Genomic DNA, 22,036 nt, shown 5'->3' on the forward strand with positions numbered 1-22,036 from the left:
TGCTGCAGGGGTGTGTGATGTCTCCATGGTTGTTTAATTTGTTTATGGATGGGGTTGTTAAGGAGGTGAATGCAAGAGTTTTGGAAAGAGGGGCAAGTATGAAGTCTGTTGTGGATGAGAGAGTTTGGGAAGTGAGTCAGTTGTTGTTCGCTGATGATACAGCACTGGTGGCTGATTCATGTGAGAAACTGCAGAAGCTGGTGACTGAGTTTGGTAAAGTGTGTGAAAGAAGAAAGTTAAGAGTAAATGTGAATAAGAGCTAGGTTATTAGGTACAGTAGGGTTGAGGGTCAAGTCAATTGGGAGGTAAGTTTGAATGGAGAAAAACTGAAGGAAGTAAAGTGTTTTAGAAATCTGGAAGTGGATCTGGCAGCGGATGGAACCATGGAAGCGGAAGTGGATCATAGGGTGGGGGAGGGGGCGAAAATCCTGGGAGCCTTGAAGAATGTGTGGAAGTTGAGAACATTATCTCGGAAAGCAAAAATGGGTATGTTTGAAGGAATAGTGGTTCCAACAATGTTGCATGGTTGCGAGGCGTGGGCTATGGATAGAGTTGTGCGCAGGAGGGTGGATGTGCTGGAAATGAGATGTTTGAGGACAATGTGTGGTGTGAGGTGGTTTGATCGAGTAAGTAACGTAAGGGTAAGAGAGATGTGTGGAAATAAAAAGAGCGTGGTTGAGAGAGCAGAAGAGGGTGTTTTGAAATGGTTTGGGCACATGGAGAGAATGAGTAAGGAAAGATTGACCCAAGAGGATATATGTGTCGGAGGTGGAGGGAATGAGGAGAAGTGGGAGACCAAATTGGAGGTGGAAAGATGGAGTGAAAAAGATTTTGAGTGATCGGGGCCTGAACATGCAGGAGGGTGAAAGGCGTGCAAGGAATAGAGTGAATTGGAGCGATGTGGTATACCGGGGTCGATGTGCTGTCAATGGATTGAACCAGGGCATGTGAAGCGTCTGGGGTAAACCATGGAAAGCTGTGTAGGTATGTATATTTGCGTGTGTGGACGTATGTATATACATGTGTATGGGGTTGGGTTGGGCCATTTCTTTTGTCTGTTTCCTTGGGCTACCTCGCAAATGCAGGAGACAGCGACAAAGCAAAAAAAAAAAAAAAAAAAAATATTATTATTATTATCATTATTATTATTATTATTATTATTATCAACCTATTCTAAGACTATAACCTAACTTTGATTCTTTGCTTCACTCTTAAATGCATTCTACTTTTCAGATCATTTTTTCTCCACTTTTCTTGCAGTTTTGTAGGTTTCACCACTCCATCCAGAATGTACCATAGTACACACCAGTGATTCCTTTCACTGCGTTTATATCTATTTCCTAATGACTGCCATGCTTGATTAACTTCTTTTTTATTCAATACTTTATTTTATACATGCCCTCAAGTATTCTGCTGATGAAAATGGTGACACCTTGAATTACAGTGTTCTGAATATGGTACTTTTAAATGGTATTTTTTTTTACTATGTTGAACTTTTTAAACAATCATGTTATACATGCATTGATTTATTGAAGTATAGAAGTCTTTGTAATGTATTAATGTAAACTGATAATGATATTAATGCTTGTAGTGATGCAGGAAATATCCGACTCCTTATGTTATTTTTCTTGTACTTTTATCAGACTCTTAGAGCATCTTGTTTTTCTCCTCAAATTACATTCATTTTTCTCCAGAGATCCTCATTTACTCACCCTTTATTCATTATATTATATATATATATATATATATATATATATATATATTATATTTTTTTTTTTTTTTTGCTTTGTCGCTGTCTCCCGCGTTTGCGAGGTAGCGCAAGGAAACAGACGAAAGAAATGGCCCAACCCCCCCCATACACATGTACATACACACGTCCACACACGCAAATATACATACCTACACAGCTTTCCATGGTTTACCCCGGACGCTTCACATGCCTTGATTCAATCCACTGACAGCACGTCAACCCCTGTATACCACATCGCTCCAATTCACTCTATTCCTTGCCCTCCTTTCACCCTCCTGCATGTTCAGGCCCCGATCACACAAAATCCTTTTCACTCCATCTTTCCACCTCCAATTTGGTCTCCCTCTTCTCCTCGTTCCCTCCACCTCCGACACATATATCCTCTTGGTCAATCTTTCCTCACTCATTCTCTCCATGTGCCCAAACCATTTCAAAACACCCTCTTCTGCTCTCTCAACCACGCTCTTTTTATTTCCACACATCTCTCTTACCCTTACGTTACTTACTCGATCAAACCACCTCACACCACACATTGTCCTCAAACATCTCATTTCCAGCACATCCATCCTCCTGCGCACAACTCTATCCATAGCCCACGCCTCGCAACCATACAACATTGTTGGAACTACTATTCCTTCAAACATACCCATTTTTGCTTTCCGGGATAATGTTCTCGACTTCCACACATTTTTCAAGGCTCCCAAAATTTTCGCCCCCTCCCCCACCCTATGATCCACTTCCGCTTCCATGGTTCCATCCGCTGACAGATCCACTCCCAGATATCTAAAACACTTCACTTCCTCCAGTTTTTCTCCATTCAAACTCACCTCCCAATTGACTTGACCCTCAACCCTACTGTACCTAATAACCTTGCTCTTATTCACATTTACTCTTAACTTTCTTCTTCCACACACTTTACCAAACTCCGTCACCAGCTTCTGCAGTTTCTCACATGAATCCGCCACCAGCGCTGTATCATCAGCGAACAACAACTGACTCACTTCCCAAGCTCTCTCATCCCCAACAGACTTCATACTTGCCCCTCTTTCCAAAACTCTTGCATTTACCTCCCTAACAACCCCATCCATAAACAAATTAAACAACCATGGAGACATCACACACCCCTGCCGCAAACCTACATTCACTGAGAACCAATCACTTTCCTCTCTTCCTACACGTACACATGACTTACATCCTCGATAAAAACTTTTCACTGCTTCTAACAACTTGCCTCCCACACCATATATTCTTAATACCTTCCACAGAGCATCTCTATCAACTCTATCATATGCCTTCTCCAGATCCATAAATGCTACATACAAATCCATTTGCTTTTCTAAGTATTTCTCACATACATTCTTCAAAGCAAACACCTGATCCACACATCCTCTACCACTTCTGAAACCACACTGCTCTTCCCCAATCTGATGCTCTGTACATGCCTTCACCCTCTCAATCAATGCCCAATATATATATATATATATATATATATATATATATATATATATATATATATATATATATATATTTTTTTTTTTTTTTTTTTTTTTTTTTTTTTTTTTTGCTGTCTCCCGCGTTTGCGAGGTAGCGCAAGGAAACAGACGAAAGAAATGGCCCAACCCACCCCCATACACATGTATATACATACGTTCACACACGCAAATATACATACCTACACAGCTTTCTATGGTTTACCCCAGACGCTTCACATGCCTTGATTCAATCCACTGACAGCACGTCAACCCCAGTATACCACATCGCTCCAATTCACTCTATTCCTTGCCCTCCTTTCACCCTCCTGCATGTTCAGGCCCCGATCACACAAAATCTTTTTCACTCCATCTTTCCACCTCCAATTTGGTCTCCCTTTTCTCCTCGTTCCCTCCACCTCCGACACATATATCCTCTTGGTCAATCTTTCCTCACTCATTCTCTCCATGTGCCCAAACCATTTCAAAACACCCTCTTCTGCTCTCTCAACCACGCTCTTTTTATTTCCACACATCTCTCTTACCCTTACGTTACTTACTCGATCAAACCACCTCACATCACACATTGTCCTCAAACATCTCATTTCCAGCACATCCATCCTCCTGCGCACAACTCTATCCATAGCCCACGCCTCACAACCATACAACATTGTTGGAACCACTATTCCTTCAAACATACCCATTTTTTTCTTTCCGAGATAATGTTCTCGATTTCCACATAATGCTCTTCAACACTCCCAGAACTTTTGCCCCCTCCCCCACCCTATGATTCACTTCCGTTTCCATGGTTCCCTCCGCTGCCAGATCCACTCCCAGATATCTAAAACTTCACTTCCTCCAGTTTTTTCCATTCAAACTTACCTCCCAGTTGACTTGTCCCTTAACCCTACTGTACCTAATAACCTTGCTCTTATTCACATTTACTCTCAGCTTTCTTCTTTCACGCACTTTACCAAACTCAGTCACCAGCTTCTGCAGTTTCTCACATGAATCAGCCACCTGCGCTGTATCATCAGCGAACAACAACTGACTCACTTCCCAAGCTCTCTCATCCACAACAGACTGTATACTTGCCCCTCTTTCCAAAACTCTTGCATTCACCTCCCTAACAACCCCATCCATAAACAAATTAAACAACCATGGAGACATCACAGGACTTTATATTTCATTTACTATGCCCTCCATTCATCTGTATCGTGTGGCAAAGTCAGCCTTCTCCAGTATCTCTTTCTTTCCTCCATTAGCTTTCCCAGATTTTTGTTTCACAATATTCACTTACTATGCCCTCCATTCATCTGTATCTTGTGGCAAATTCAGCCTTCTCCAGTATCTCTTTCTTTCCTCCATTAGCTTTCCCAGATTTTTGTTTCACAGTATTATGAATGTCTTTTGCTCCCTTGTACAGCTCCACTTTATGTACAGGGGTAATTACTATATGAAGAAATATCACTTTGTAAGCAAGTGTTTGATATGTATCACCAAATTTTGTCCTCAGGTGACACCCCAGATTCTTATGCCTATGACGGAAACAGACAGCGCAAGTGGAATGTGGCAACGTATAAGTATGGAGCAATGTGGCAGTGTGGTGATATTATAACCTGTACCTTAGACCTTGAAGAAGGTGTTGTGCAGTTTTTTAGGTATGACATGTGGTAAATCCCCAGAGCATTTTCTCCAAGCGCATGCTTGATTAATTGTCTGAATGTGTGATGGCAAACACAGAAACTTCTTGATTTATTTGCTTAGCTTTTGCATTGATTTGTCATTTTTGGTTTTATATAAGAAAATAAATTGATAATTTCTGCCTTCATACATTTGTTTTTAACTGGGAATAAAGAACAATACAAGGAAGCTTTCTTGTCAACCACTCATCACATTACTCCATCCTTCCATCTTCACTGATCTTTCAGTTGTATTGTCAAGATGTGTCCACAATATTATGAAAAAAAGGGATGAAATGAGATACAGTGATATACTTAATTGCATGTGGAGGAATATCTTCAAAAGGTACTTAGTGAAATGAATTGATAAGCTTTAAAAATAACCCTCCAACTCAAGTCTTAAATTCCACCCCACCATACATACACCCATCAGAAACCACACTCTCCAGACAAACACGAGACTCATTCTCTTGCTTAAACTCTGGATATCATCCATCACTACAACACTACAATTACTGTTTCAACATGTCCAGACCCTTCTTACCCATGATGGAACTGCCAAACATATTCTGCCTATTTGCCCTATAATTTCTGCACAGAGACACACACAACATAGCAATACTTTATGGTCCCAATTGGTGGATACAGGCAGCTTCCTGAGTACTGCAGGAGCCTCGAAAGGGTAGAAGGGACTCCAGGGGAAGGAACAAATTAATAGGGTCTGATTCACTTACAGACCTTGCAAGAACACAAAGATTTAAGAACTACTTTATTATGGTTGCTTTATTTAGTAAAAGATGCTACAATCTCACCAGCATCACTATTGTCCTCAGTTAACTTTCTAAATAGTCTGAAAAGTAATAATGTTTTTATAGAGCATGAAGGTGTATACACATGCTGAATGATATCTACCTGTCTGTCTGTATCTCATGCTTGTTCCCTCTGGGAACTCCCATCAAGGGTATGGCCAAGGCAAAAGAGTTCCTGTGTTTCCCTGTCCTTGCATGCCTCCCTCACATAGACTATTCCACTTACTCTTCCTCCATTTCTCTCCCTCCAGTACTCTTCCACTCCATTAAACCATGTGGTCTTCCTCTCACACCAATCCCTTTTATCATACTGTCAAGCACTTTACTTCTAAAATCCTCATCTTGCATTCTTTCCACATGCCCAAAACGCTTAAAAGTTGCTCCACACTTCATTCCCTTCACATTCCTTCCCATATACAATTTCATACACCTCATCACTTTCTTCATTCCACATTGAGTGAAGAAGGAAGTGATCTTGGAAAAGTGACCTCTGTTAAACGATACCAAGAGGGTTTGAGTGAAAAATGGTGTGGGAAGAGATTGTGATATTAAGGGAGTGATGCAAGAGTGGGAGGTGTTTGGGAAAACAAGTGCTTAGATTTGCAGCTGAGTTTTGTATTTATAGTGGAAAGTGAGATATGTTCATATGAGAATGGGAAGTGAATAGTGAAATGATGAAGGTTAATTACTAGTGGAAAAGAAATCGGAGGTGTATGGATGGTACCCATGGGAAGGTAGTGTAAGTGATCGAGATCTCAAGAAAAAGATAAGAGCTGGAAAAAGGGGAATGAGAGATGGATTGAGAAAGTATCAGTGAACTTTAGAGAAAACAGTGAAACGAGATGGAAGTGAAAAGAGATTGAGAGCAAATGGGGGTAATAGTGAGGAGAGTAGATGGGGAAATGATAAAAGGTGAAGAAGAGCTGAAAATGATTTGGAGTATTCTGATGGACTGCTGAATGTGATAGATAATGAAAAGGCAAATGAGGTGTGTTTTATGCAGAGTGGTTTGCAGAGGGAAATTGTCATGATGAATGGTATGTTGAAAAGAGAGGTTGTAAAAACTTTGCACAAGGTGAACTGTGATAGAGCACTAGGAGTGGTTGGGATTACTGTTGACTTTCTTCAGAAAGGGGCAGACAATTCATTATTGCTAAGTCAGTCAGGCTGTTTGATGCATGACCCGAGGACGTGTTTGAAATGTGAAAGAACATATTTATAATGCCTGTACCTAAGACAAAGGGAACAAAAATGATTGTATTTATTAAAGAGGTATATACCTATTAAATATACCTGGTAAGATGTTTGGGATAGTGGTAATGGAAAGGGCTGTGGCATGCACAGATCATCAGATTGGGGGAGAGCAATGTGGTTTCAGAAGTTGAGAGTGTGTTGATCTGGTGTTTGCTTTGAAAAATATTTATTGAAAATACCTGGAGAAAGAGATTGACTTTTATGTCGCATTAGTGGGTCTGGAGAAACTTATGGAAGGTGCTACATATGTATAGGTAAATGGAAGGTACTAAATGCAATGAGTGTTTTGCTAGGAGAGTAGGGCATGTTTTTAAGTGGAGGGGGTGAAGAATGAGATGGTTCTCACTGAGGGTGCATTCATGTCAAGAATATATGATGAAATTTTGGCTTTGTAATCTGTTTATGAGTAGGTTGGTGATGGTTGAAATTGTGAGTTTCTTGGAGTAAGAGGCAAGTGTACAGTATGCTAAGGGTGGTAGGGGCATGAATGGTGAATTAGTTTCTGTTTGTAGGTGATATGACACTTAACAGACTCAGAAACTCCAGAGGTTGGTGACACAATTTGGGAGAGTATGTAAAAAGAGAAAGTTGAGAGCAATCATATAATGGGATGCAACTGAGAAGTGATTCAGGTTGGTTTGAGTTGAAGCGTAAATGCTTAGGTTCTAGAGGAAGTAGAGTGATTTATGTTCCTGGCCCCTTAGGGGCTAAAGTGAATCATGGAGAAGGGGAGCTATATCTTTGGGTGCATTAAGAATCATGTGAATGGGGAGATCAGTATTTATAAGGGCAAAGATGGTATGCTGAAAAGTATAGTGTCCCTAACAATTTTGTGTGGATGTGTCTAGGGTCCTAATTGCGAAAGAGTAGAACAGAGTGGATGTAATGAATAAGAAATATTTAAGGATATGTGGCTGAAGGCAAATTGATTGTGTGAGGAGTGATGTCAGGGATTTAGTAGTAAACAGTCAGATTAAGAGGATGCAAAAGAAATATTGACAAAGAGGGTTAGAAGTAGAAGTATTTAGACTGAGAACGTAGATAGGAGAATAGTGTGAAGGAGTGTTTTGAAAATTGAGGCCCCAACTGTCAAGAGGGCAAGAGGTCTGCATTGGATTGAATGCTTTGCATAAGTATGATGTGTAGGGGATTGATGTGCTGTCATTGGGGTAAACCAGGGAATATGAAGCATTCTAGGTAAACTACAGAGTATCCTTTAAGGTTTTGCTGTGAATGATATTCTCTGGTTTTGCAGCATCTTAATTGACAGCTAGAGATTAAAGATTTGTGAATGGGGCCATGGTCTATTTATTCCTGACAATATCTTGCTCAAGTAGGAAAAGCAATTAGATATTGAATGTAAACTGTTAATGTTATTGGCATATTTTCTTTTTTTAATGTGCTCAACATTTCGTGCCCTTGAGGTAGTGTCAGAAATGGATAGCTGAGCCCCAGAGGAAAAATCCCCTTGGCTCCTTCCACTGTTCCTTCTTTTAGAAAGTTATAATACTGGAGGGAAGGTTTCCAGATCCCTGCTTCTTCCTCACTTTGTCTTCTTCAGTAACACACAAGGGATATGTAAGTAATATTGCATAAACATACATTGACATTTGGATGAAATAGAATTGTTCACATGGAGTGTCAAAGTGTGGAGTGTGATGAGGATAACAGTGACTTATAGGGAAGCAGATTGTGATCTTTGATTAGGTGTTACATTTGTTTGAGTGTGGTCAATAAGAGGAGCATGAGTGAATAAGAGGCGAAGTATTCAAATCATTGCCATGAATTCAGGGTGAATGGGGATTTCATTTGATTATCACTTTTATTTGCTAGTTATTAAAAATTTCATATTTTTTTCCACCAGAAATGGTAAATCACTTGGTCCAGCCTTTGGTAATGTTAAAACTGGTCCAGGAGTGGCTTACTTCCCGGCTGTTTCATTAGCACTTGGAGAAAACCTCATTGTCAATTTTGGGGCAACTCCCATCCGTTACCCACAGCGTGGATTCTGTCCTCTTGAAGCACCTCCTTCTAGTGATCTGGTTAAGGCTGACCGATGTGTTTCATGGCTCAAAACCCTCATTAAGCTTTACAGTGATTGGCGTCAGGTACTGCAGGAGTAGAGTGGTTGTGCTGAGTTTTTACTGCTATATTTGTGAAATAATATGCTTTAAGATAATCATGCATTGTGAATGTACAGGTTTATTTCTTTTAACAGGATTTGATAATACTCATATATTGTAGCCAACTATGCCATTGTTAATTCTTTTTCTCACTAACAGCATACTGACCTAGTGAGAATAGAGGAGCAAATTAGTGGTGGACGTAGAAAGGCGTGTATACTTATAGTTGTGCAGCACATAGCTACACACCTGGGTCCCTTACTAGCCACACCATATGTGGTAGAAGCTTGCCTCGTACCAGCCTTAGCAGAGATTGCTGAAGTATCACCTGAGCTGTCAGTGAACATTATTCTGGGTTCACACAGCTCAGGTACAGCTGGACTAAACCTACCAAAAGCACACATCCTTTTCGACTTCCTTATGGCCTCCCTGGAGGTAAGATTTCTTTAGAATTTGTCTCATAGATTATAGAACAAGTACTGTCTTTTCATCTCTGGCATTATCAGGAACTAAGGTGAGAGCTTTTTCTTGTCAGCACATCTTGTTCAGACATGGTAGCAAGCTTGTTGCTCATGTGCATTACATATTTTTTTTTTATACTTTGTCGCTGTCTCCCGCGTTTGCGAGGTAGCGCAAGGAAACAGACGAAAGAAATGGCCCAACCCCCCCCCATACACATGTATATACACACGTCCACACACGCAAATATACATACCTACACAGCTTTCCATGGTTTACCCCAGACACTTCACATGCCTTGATTCAATCCACTGACAGCACGTCAACCCCGGTATACCACATCGCTCCAATTCACTCTATTCCTTGCCCTCCTTTCACCCTCCTGCATGTTCAGGCCCCGATCACACAAAATCTTTTTTACTCTATCTTTCCACCTCCAATTTGGTCTCCCTCTTCTTCTTGCTCCCTCCACCTCCGACACATATATCCTCTTGGTCAGTCTTTCCTCACTCATCCTCTCCATGTGCCCAAACCACTTCAAAACACCCTCTTCTGCTCTCTCAACCACGCTCTTTTTATTTCCACACATCTCTCTTACCCTTACGTTACTCACTCGATCAAACCACCTCACACCACACATTGTCCTCAAACATCTCATTTCCAGCACATCCATCCTCCTGCACACAACTCTATCCATAGCCCACGCCTCGCAACCATAAAACATTGTTGGAACCACTATTCCTTCAAACATACCCATTTTTGCTTTCCGAGATAATGTTCTCGACTTCCACACATTCTTCAAGGCCCCTAGAATTTTTGCCCCCTCCCCCACCCTATGATCCACTTCCGCTTCCATGGTTCCATCCGCTGCCTGATCCACTCCCAGATATCTAAAACACTTCACTTCCTCCAGTTTTTCTCCATTCAAACTCACCTCCCAATTGACTTGACCCTCAACCCTACTGTACCTAATAACCTTGCTCTTATTCACATTTACTCTTAACTTTCTTCTTCCACACACTTTACCAAACTCAGTCACCAGCTTCTGCAGTTTCTCACATGAATCAGCCACCAGCGCTGTATCATCAGCGAACAACAACTGACTCACTTCCCAAGCTCTCTCATCCCCAACAGACTTCATACTTGCCCCTCTTTCCAAAACTCTTGCATTTACCTCCCTAACAACCCCATCCATAAACAAATTAAACAACCATGGAGACATCACACACCCCTGCCGCAAACCTACATTCACTGAGAACCAATCACTTTCCTCTCTTCCTACACGTACACATGCCTTACATCCTCGATAAAAACTTTTCACTGCTTCTAACAACTTGCCTCCCACACCATATATTCTTAATACCTTCCACAGAGCATCTCTATCAACTCTATCATATGCCTTCTCCAGATCCATAAATGCTACATACAGATCCATTTGCTTTTCTTAGTATTTCTCACATACATTCTTCAAAGCAAACACCTGATCCACACATCCTCTACCACTTCTGAAACCACACTGCTCTTCCCCAATCTGATGCTCTGTACATGCCTTCACCCTCTCAATCAATACCCTCCCATATAATTTACCAGGAATACTCAACAAACTTATACCTCTGTAATTTGAGCACTCACTCTTATCCCCTTTGCCTTTGTACAATGGCACTATGCACGCATTCCGCCAATCCTCAGGCACCTCACCATGAGTCATACATACATTAAATAACCTTACCAACCAGTCAACAATACAGTCACTCCCTTTTTTAATAAATTCCACTGCAATACCATCCAAACCTGCTGCCTTGCCGACTTTCATCTTCCGCAAAGCTTTCACTACCTCTTCTCTGTTTACCAAATCATTTTCCCTAACCCTCTCACTTTGCACACCACCTCGACCAAAACACCCTATATCTGCCACTCTATCATCAAACACATTCAACAAACCTTCAAAATACTCACTCCCTAGTTTTTCTTGTCTAGCTTAATGTAAAGATATTCCTGGAAACTCTCCTTTGCAAATTAGATATAATGAGAAACAAATCCCCAGATTTTCTCATTATAGCTAACTTTATTCAAAATGCAATGGAAAGGACTTTTTAGGTGGATGGTTTCTCTCTAACCACTCCAAGCTCAATCATTCAGTTGCTATTGCTAGGGGATGTGAATTAAATCCAGTGTCAAGGGAAATCAAATTGAGTGAGTGTATTTTTTACAAGAGTCATTATAATATTTTTTCTTGGGGATGGGGAGAAAGAATACTTCCAACTCGTCCTTTGCATGTCTTAAAAGATGACTGAGAAGGGCAGGAGCATTGGACAGGAATTACTAATTTCTTGTATTTTCCCCCTCTGAAAGTTGGAACAGAAGAAAGAACAAACAAGGATTTTCGTTGGCTTCAATTTCTAATGCCACCTTGCCTAAGTAGGAAAGGGAAATGCATATAACAAAGGGAAAAGAATGTTATAATTTGAGAAAACATCAGGAATTGTGGAAGATTGTAAAGCAGTAACATGGACTGTCAGCCAGTAAGGCACTGGGATAGCTGAAGCTGAGGGTAATGCAAAGAAGAGTTGGAGTTGATTTGAAGGTCTTGGTGATTGGGAAGAAATTAAGTGTATGTATTATGTGTAAGAATCCCATATTTTGGATGATTTTAAGAAAAATTGAGCATCCTACCCTCAACCAGCCTGCTTGGGTGGGATTAGGAGTATCATTTATGCAAAAGTATGTTGGGGTGAAGAGGGTGGTGAGAGTAAGTGAGCTTGGGAAGGAGACTTGTGTGAGGAAGTACCAGGAGAGACTGAGTACAGAATGGAAAAAGGTGAGAACAATGGAAGTAAGGGGAGTGGGGGAGGAATGGGATGTATTTAGGGAATCAGTGATGGATTGCGCAAAAGATGCTTGTGGCATGAGAAGAGTGGGAGGTGGGTTGATTAGAAAGGGTAGTGAGTGGTGGGATGAAGAAGTAAGAGTATTAGTGAAAGAGAAGAGAGAGGCATTTGGACGATTTTTGCAGGGAAAAAATGCAGTTGAGTGGGAGACGTATAAAAGAAAGAGACAGGAGGTCAAGAGAAAGGTGCAAGAGGTGAAAAAAAGGGCAAATGAGAGTTGGGGTGAGAGAGTATCATTAGATTTTAGGGAGAATAAAAAGATGTTCTGGAAGGAGGTAAATAAAGTGCGTAAGACAAGGGAGCAAATGGGAACTTCAGTGAAGGGCGCAAATGGGGAGGTGATAACAAGTAGTGGTGATGTGAGAAGGAGATGGAGTGAGTATTTTGAAGGTTTGTTGAATGTGTTTGATGACAGAGTGGCAGATATAGGGTGTTTTGGTCGAGGTGATGTGAAAAGTGAGAGGGTTAGGGAAAATGATTTGGTAAACAGAGAGGAGGTAGTAAAAGCTTTGCGGAAGATGAAAGTCGGCAAGGCAGCAGGTTTGGATGGTATTGCAGTGGAATTTATTAAAAAAGGGGGTGACTGTATTGTTGACTGGTTGGTAAGGTTATTTAATGTATGTATGACTCACGGTGAGGTGCCTGAGGATTGGCGGAATGCATGCATAGTGCCATTGTACAAAGGCAAAGGGGATAAGAGTGAGTGCTCAAATTACAGAGGTATAAGTTTGTTGAGTATTCCTGGTAAATTATATGGGAGGGTATTGATTGAGAGGGTGAAGGCATGTACAGAGCATCAGATTGGGGAAGAGCAGTGTGGTTTCAGAAGTGGTAGAGGATGTGTGGATCAGGTGTTTGCTTTGAAGAATGTATGTGAGAAATACTTAGAAAAGCAAATGGATTTGTATGTAGCATTTATGGATCTGGAGAAGGCATATGATAGAGTTGATAGAGATGCTCTGTGGAAGGTATTAAGAATATATGGTGTGGGAGGCAAGTTGTTAGAAGCAGTGAAAAGTTTTTATCGAGGATGTAAGGCATGTGTACGTGTAGGAAGAGAGGAAAGTGATTGTTTCTCAGTGAATGTAGGTTTGCGGCAGGGGTGTGTGATGTCTCCATGGTTGTTTAATTTGTTTATGGATGGGGTTGTTAGGGAGGTGAATGCAAGAGTTTTGGAAAGAGGGGCAAGTATGAAGTCTGTTGGGGATGAGAGAGCTTGGGAAGTGAGTCAGTTGTTGTTCGCTGATGATACAGCACTGGTGGCTGATTCATGTGAGAAACTGCAGAAGCTGGTGACTGAGTTTGGTAAAGTGTGTGAAAGAAGAAAGTTAAGAGTAAATGTGAATAAGAGCAAGGTTATTAGGTACAGTAGGGTTGAGGGTCAAGTCAATTGGGAGGTGAGTTTGAATGGAGAAAAACTGGAGGAAGTGAAGTGTTTTAGATATCTGGGAGTGGATCTGGCAGCGGATGGAACCATGGAAGCGGAAGTGGATCATAGGGTGGGGGAGGGGGCGAAAATTCTGGGAGCCTTGAAGAATGTGTGGAAGTCGAGAACATTATCTCGGAAAGCAAAAATGGGTATGTTTGAAGGAATAGTGGTTCCAACAATGTTGTATGGTTGCGAGGCATGGGCTATGGATAGAGTTGTGCGCAGGAGGATGGATGTGCTGGAAATGAGATGTTTGAGGACAATGTGTGGTGTGAGGTGGTTTGATCGAGTAAGTAACGTAAGGGTAAGAGAGATGTGTGGAAATAAAAAGAGCGTGGTTGAGAGAGCAGAAGAGGGTGTTTTGAAATGGTTTGGGCACATGGAGAGAATGAGTGAGGAAAGATTGACCAAGAGGATATATGTGTCGGAGGTGGAGGGGACGAGGAGAAGAGGGAGACCAAATTGGAGGTGGAAAGATGGAGTGAAAAAGATTTTGTGTGATCGGGGCCTGAACATGCAGGAGGGTGAAAGGAGGGCAAGGAATAGAGTGAATTGGAGCGATGTGGTATACCGGGGTTGACGTGCTGTCAGTGGATTGAATCGGGGCATGTGAAGCGTCTGGGGTAAACCATGGAAAGCTGTGTAGGTATGTATATTTGCGTGTGTGGACGTATGTATATACATGTGTGTGGGGGTGGGTTGGGCCATTTCTTTCGTCTGTTTCCTTGCGCTACCTCGCAAACGCGGGAGACAACAAAAAAAAAAAAAAAAAAAATTCCCAGTTAGGTACATACATTTGCATACTTGATTCAACCCTTGTGAATGGATATTAAGTCAAATATAATGAATAGATGAATGCTTCTTCCGCCCAACTTTTGATATCTTTTATCTAAGAAGTACTTTTAGCTCACCATCATGAATGAACAGTTTGAAATTTTAATTTGAGTATTGTACATGTGAAGCTGACACACTTCCATATCTTATAATGATTGATAGAACTTTCAACCTTTTATTTTTTCCAAAGATTTGCCTTCAAGAAAGTACAATAAACATGCTTAAGCTCTTGCTGTGGTTACTGTTTCATCAGTACAGTCATGAAATAAGATTTTTGTATAAAAAATGCTTTCATATGTTTTGGGTAGATAGAGTGTTCACCATAACTACTAAAATTGAAAGTTGTTAAAAAGCCATTTTCTTTAATTTGTTTGTCTATTATAGAGTCATGAACTTCTCAAGTGCCTGGAGAATCTGATCATCTGCTTGCTGACAGGCCACAAGCAAGCAGCAGAGAGCATCCATTTCCGTGGCCAGAAATACAACCTTCGTTTGTTATATGTCCTTCTTTCACACACTTGCCTCAGGAAGTACTGCCTCAACCACATACTCTTTGACAAAGTCAGGTAAACATTAGATATCACAATTGATTGTAAATGAGAGGTCATAGAGATGAATATTGCATGAAAATGTAATCAGAGCTAGAAGAATTATTGAAATAAAGAGTAGTTATACTGTGTATGTTAGTATGATTTTTTTTTCAGTTAATGATCCATCTATATTAATCATTTTCTCTAAGACTGTCTCCCACTTTAAAACTGGTTGGTATAAGTAAAATCTTCCCTGAATATTTTGCTTTTCTCACATTTGATAAAGCCAAGGTAAAGCATGGAGTAGAGATTGTATGTCTGCAAAGGAAGTCATTGGTCATTTGTTTCTGGTGCAGTCTCGGTAAAGCAGGAAAGGCAGTTAGGCTTGAAAAAGTCAAATCTTATTTCAGCAATTATTTTCTTTCAGTGCACGTTTTCTTTTAGTAATGTTATTTACTTTGTCGAAGAAAAGTCATTCCTGTCATCAGTGCTCCTAAAGCACATCTTCACGAGGAGGTTTACAATTTAGATTGCAAGAGATGGGTGATTATGAGTACTTAGAATCTAGCCATGAAAAGAAAGATGAGAGGTACATGTTTTAGGCGCAGCTGAGTGAGTTTGTCCGCAATTTTCATGCATAACCTGATAGTAGTGATTGATGATTTAAATGCTAAAGTGAATAACGTGGCAGTTGAGGGTATAACTGGGGGGCACTGGTTATTAAGTAAGGTGATTAGAACTGGTGGACAGCTTGTGGAGTTGTGTGTTGAAAAAGGGCTGGCCATTGTGAATACTTCCATGACTTCCTTCTTCAATTTGGTCTCCCTATTCTCATTATCCCCCCTCCTCGACTTCTGACAGTGCATATTTTTTGTCATCCTCATCATATGGCTGGACCGTTTCAGCACAACCTATTCAGTTCTCTCAACAACACCTCTCCTTTTCCCTATTATTGCTTACCTTGATGGTCACATAACTCCACATGATGTCGTCAAGCATTTCATTCCCAACTTATCCACCATCCTTTGCACATCCTCATCAATACTCCATTTGTACGAAAGGATGGTGATTGAGGGAGTGGTGGGATACACAGGGCATCAGACTAGGGATGAAGATTTTGGTTTCAGGATTGGTAGAGGATGTGTGGATCAGGTGGGTGCTTTAAAGAATATGTGAGAAATACATAGAGAAACAGGTGGATTTGAATGAGGCATTTATACATCTTAAGAAAGCATATGATTGGATTGATAGAGATGCTTTATGGAAGTTATGGATATATGGTGTATGAGGAAAGCTGCTGGAAGCAATGGAGAGTTTTTGAGAGAGTAATGTGTATGTGCAACTAGTAGGTAGGAGGGTTAGTGTTTCCAGGTGAAGATGAGTCTGTGGTAGGGGTGTGTGATGTCACCATGGCTGTTTCATTTGTTAATGGATGGGGTTGTAAGGGAGGTGAATGTAAGGCTCCTAGAGAGAGGAGCATGTATGTAGACTTTGGAGAGGAGGCCGTGGGAGGTGAATCAGTTATTGTTTGCTGATGAATTGGTGTTTGTGTCAAATTTGAGTGAGAAAGTGCAGAAGTAGTGTCTTGAATTTGAGAGAATGTGTGAAAGGAGAAAGTTGAGAGTAAAATAAAAAGTAAGGTTATCAGATTGAACAGTGTAATGAGACATGTTACTTTGAGTATGCTTTTAATGAAGAGATCTCGTAGGAAGTGAAGTGTTTTAGATATTTGGGAGTGGACATGGTAGCAAATGGAACCATGGGAGCTGAAATGGGCCATGGGGAAGGTGAGGGGGTCATAGGTGCTGGGTACATTCGAAGAATATGCATAAAAAGAGGTCACAGTATTTCAGGGCAAATATGGGTATGTTTGATATACCATATCCCTACGATGTTCTACATTATTGTGAAATTTAAAAACCATGTTTTTTTTTTTTTTTTTAGATTTCCAAGTTTTATGAATGTGAAGACAGTAGATGAAGAAGGTCTCACTGATGTTGTACCAAAAGTTTGGTGGAGTTCTAAAGATGGGAGCTTCACTGTTGGAGAGAAGCAAGCATATGATGAATCGTGCAACACTATTCGCAGAGCTGTAGAAGGTAAAATTGAATGTTTTATCGTAATCTTAGTAATTAGCTTTATATTTGTACCCAAATAGAATTTATCTTAGGAAAACCAGATTACCTTTGAGCATGATTGCTCCAAGATGAACATTCTTAGTGAAATTGTAATTCTGAAACTTGTTTGCTATAATGTGCTTATAATAAGCACACATGAAAGGGATATTTAATATCATTGATCTTTTTTATATATTTTCTTTATAGAAGTTGAGGAGATCCAGGTATCCATCTTGCGACTACTTTTAAGTGCAACTGATGCACCAAATTACCAAGATAGTAGCAGGGCTCTGTTTCTGGCCAAATTCCGCACCTTCCTTAAGGAGCATGCTCCAGGGTCTAGGGTGAGTCATTGTAGGAAAGAGAAAGCAAGGTAGAGTTTTATACCCATTATAGCTCCAGTTCAGAGGAGTCTGTGGATTGCATGCTATATTGGCTATATATTATTTTTTTTATTTTGCTTTGTCGCTGTCTCCCGCGCCTGCGAGGTAGCGCAAGGAAACAGACGAAAGAAATGGCCCAACCCACCCCCACTCACATGCACACACACACACGTCCACACACGCAAACATACACACCCACACATCCCAACGTACACACATATATACACACAGACACGCACATATACACACATGCACACAATTCACACTGTCTGCCCCTACTCACCCCATCGCCACCCCACCACACACGGAATAATATCCCTCTCCCCCCTCATGTATGCGAGGCAGCGCCAGGAAAAGACAACAAAGGCCCCATTCGCTCACACTCAGTCTCCAGCTGTCATGTAATAATGCCCAAAACCACAGCTCCCTTTCCACATCCAGGCCCCACAGAACTTTCCATGGTTTACCCCAGACGCTTCACATGCCCTGATTCAATCCATTGACAGCACGTTGACCCCGGTATACCACATCGATCCAATTCACTCTGTTCCTTGCCCGCCTTTCACCCTCCTGCATGTTCAGGCCCTGATCACTCAAAATCTTTTTCACTCCATCTTTCCACCTCCAATTTGGTCTCCCACTTCTCCTCGTTCCCTCCACCTAGGACACATATATCCTCTTGGTCAGTCTTTCCTCACTCATTCTCTCCATGTGCCCAAACCATTTCAAAACACCCTCTTCTGCTCTCTCAACCACGCTCTTTTTATTTCCACACATCTCTCTTACCCTTACATTACTTACTCGATCAAACCACCTCACACCACATATTGCCCTCAAACATCTCATTTCCAGCACATCCACCCTCCTGCGCACAACTCTATCCATAGCCCACGCCTCGCAACCATACAACATTGTTGGAACCACTATTCCTTCAAACATACCCATTTTTGCTTTCCGAGATAATGTTCTCGACTTCCACACATTCTTCAAGGCTCCCAGGATTTTCGCCCCCTCCCCCACCCTATGATTTACTTCCACTTCCATGGTTCCATCCGCTGCCAGATCCACTCGCAGATATCTAAAACACTTTACTACTTCCTCCAGTTTTTCTCCATCCAAACTTACCTCCAAATTGACTTGACCCTCAACCCTACTGTACCTAATAACCTTGCTCTTATTCACATTTACTCTTAACTTTCTTCTTTCACACACTTTACCAAACTCAGTCACCAGCTTCTGCAGTTTCTCACATGAATCAGCCACCAGCGCTGTATCATCAGCGAACAACAACTGACTCACTTCCCAAGCTCTCTCATCCACAACAGACTGCATACTTGCCCCTCTTTCCAAAACTCTTGCATTCACCTCCCTAACAACCCCATCCATAAACAAATTAAACAACCATGGAGACATCACACACCCCTGCTGCAAACCTACATTCACTGAGAAAACAATCACTTTCCTCTCTTCCTACACGTACACATGCCTTACATCCTCAATAAAAACTTTTCACTTAAAATATATATATATCTGTACGTTACTACAAACAGCAATTCAGCCCACCCTAAGGTGCATCTACCACAATGAAGACATCTGTTGCCTTGTACAATCCCACACACACACACACACACACACACACACACACACACACACACACACACATACACATACTGGCAAGACATCTGTTGCCTTGTACTCTCCACACACACACACACACACACACACACACACACACACACACACATCACTACACTTTATGACCTATGTTCCCACTTGGTGGTCATGGCTGACTTCCTGGATGCTACATGAGCCTCACAGGAGGGTGTAAGGCATATAAGGGACAAAGTGAATCAGGAGCGATGTGGCATACAGAATGTGATGTGATGTCAGTGATTCGAATTAAGACATAAAGCATCTCAGGGGAAACCATAAAAAAGGTCTGTGGGACTTGGTTGTGGATATAGGGCAGTCTGTGCAGAATATTTTCAAATATTGTAAATTATATGTCCATAAGTTTGTTATTATGATAAACTAGAACATCATTTTTTTAATAAGATGATGCTCAACTCAACCTGGTGAAACATTGTTTCAGTGCATTCAAATATATAAGGTACTCCAGGAGCATTGTTAGCCATACATAATCTGTGGTATTTTTGGAGATTTTTTTTTTTTTCCAAACATATTATTAATGAGTTTTCATCAGTAAAACTTGTTATCTTTTAAGAATGTTGCAGCTTCGTAGATTAATACGTGATGTGAGGGCAGATTTTTTGCATAAGCCTTCTTAACATTTCCACATATATGAAAAAGAATTAGGATGTAGTGTTTGGTAACAATGTGTGAGATGCTACATGTACAGGTAATAATGGTTGGATGTTGTGCCTTGAGGCTGAGGAAGCGAGTTCAAGAATTATTATCTTAAACACCTCAGCCACAGTGAACACAAAAAAATAACATGGCATCTATACTCCAGTCACAGTGAATGCTTCAACTTTAAAACTTCCCTCAGCATTCTCTCCTTGGAAAAGCATATTATGCATTTGGCTGTTTTGAATACAGGAGCAGTCTTTTTTTTTTTTTTCCTTACTAACAAGTGTTTAGGCATTCAGTGTTAACCAAAATAAGCCAGCCTCATCCACATTAAACATTTAATTATGTGCCATATATCCTGCACTACCTTAAGCAATATTGATATTCCTTGCAGACATAGGAAAATGGCTACATTTACTTTAGAGGCTGTAAATATTAGAGAAGCAGGTAACATACACAAACCATAGCATGCATCATTTGTTCTCTTGTTTATCAGCCAATCACCAGTAGATGGTAAATGAATTGAAATGTATTTTGCTAGTGGATGGGATGTGAATGAAATGCTATTTTGTGCTAACATTGTTAGAATTGCATGATGAGTTCAGAAATACCTGGAAACATTCTGACCTAATTTCTTCAAATCTGTCTCAAGTACAGGAAGCAGGTACCAGACACAAACCATAGTGTGCATCATTTGTTCTCTTGTTTATCAGCCAATCGCCAGTAGATGGTAAATGAACTGAAATGTATTTTGCTAATGGATGGGATGTGAATGAAATGGTATTTTGTGCTAACATTGTTAACATTGCATGATGAGTTCAGAAATACCTTGAAACATTCTGACATAATTTCTTCAAATCTGTCTCAAGTACAGGGCTTACATGTCACAAGTGGAAAATGTATCCTAATTTCTCAAGTGTCTCAAGTGCAAAACATCGCACATCAAACATTCACAAGTTGGAGATGAGAGTATTTTTACACATTCATGTTTATAAACTATTCTCCTACCCTACTGAATGAAAAAATTATTTTATTGCTCATTATCTGTTCAGTCAAGCATTACCCTGCTGAATGAAAAAATTATTATATTGCTCACTATCTGTTCAGTCATCAAGCATTATGATATTTTGAAAAAAATCACTTATACCTTTAATACTATGGTTTTGGAGAGTGATAAGATATATATTTTTAGACATTTTTTACTTTTTTACTACTTTTGGTCACATATTCTAATATCTGATGCTTAAAATGATGTAAAATTGAGTTCTTGGTGAATTTTAAAGTAGATGATGCATAGAGATTAACAGCACATGAGCTTTTCTATATTTTTACTTTTTTACTATTTTTGGTCACGTTCCAATATCTGATGCTTAAAACGATGTAAAATTGAGTTCTTGGTGAATTTTAAAGTGGATGATGAATAAAGATTAACAGCACATGAGCTTTTTTATATATGTCATCAGGATGTGGGTGTAAGTTTTTGAATGATGCAGTATGCTTCATTGGAGTGCCAAATTGTTAATGAAGGAAAATTCAATGTCAAAAACATGTGCTTCTAGAATATGTATTTTATGTAAAACATCATACATAAGGCAACACAGGCAGAGCTTAATCTAGTTAGTCACTCATTCACAGGCATGAATATCACTTTTTTTAAGTCTTTTCAATACTTTTAATTGTCTGACCATACAGCACACAAATAAGATTGCATTCCCATTCAGGTTTTGAATGCTGTATTTTTTTAGTCTTAAGTGAATACATTTATTCTTAAATACTGACATTTTCATGAAAAAGATTTTATGCTGCTTTGATTCCAACACATTTTTCATTCCTTTAGTTTTGCAGTCCCAAAGTTTAAAACACTCCTACTCTTCAAAATGGGCTCAAGAGCATAACTTACTTGTAACTGAGTGATGCATTGTTCATTTGCCATCGCTTAATTTCATAATCCTAACTGTCCATTTAGTATGTCATATATTATTGGTTCACTTGCAAAGTA

General features: G+C 40.2%; 1 protein-coding gene across 1 annotated transcript in view; it reads left to right on the plus strand.

Moving 5' to 3' along the window:
* The window catches only part of LOC139763272 (E3 ubiquitin-protein ligase RNF123-like), an 88,604-nt gene that overhangs the window by 18,884 nt on the left and 47,684 nt on the right, over positions 1-22,036 (plus strand). Inside the window, exons 7-12 of the mRNA XM_071689215.1 lie at positions 4,736-4,880; positions 8,829-9,072; positions 9,247-9,522; positions 15,082-15,263; positions 17,172-17,326; positions 17,552-17,688. Coding sequence (XP_071545316.1) covers positions 4,736-4,880; positions 8,829-9,072; positions 9,247-9,522; positions 15,082-15,263; positions 17,172-17,326; positions 17,552-17,688 — 1,139 coding nt within the window. The remainder of the gene's footprint in view (positions 1-4,735; positions 4,881-8,828; positions 9,073-9,246; positions 9,523-15,081; positions 15,264-17,171; positions 17,327-17,551; positions 17,689-22,036) is intronic.

Source organism: Panulirus ornatus, chromosome 46 (genome assembly GCF_036320965.1).
Source record: "Panulirus ornatus isolate Po-2019 chromosome 46, ASM3632096v1, whole genome shotgun sequence".
NCBI lineage: Eukaryota > Metazoa > Arthropoda > Malacostraca > Decapoda > Palinuridae > Panulirus > Panulirus ornatus.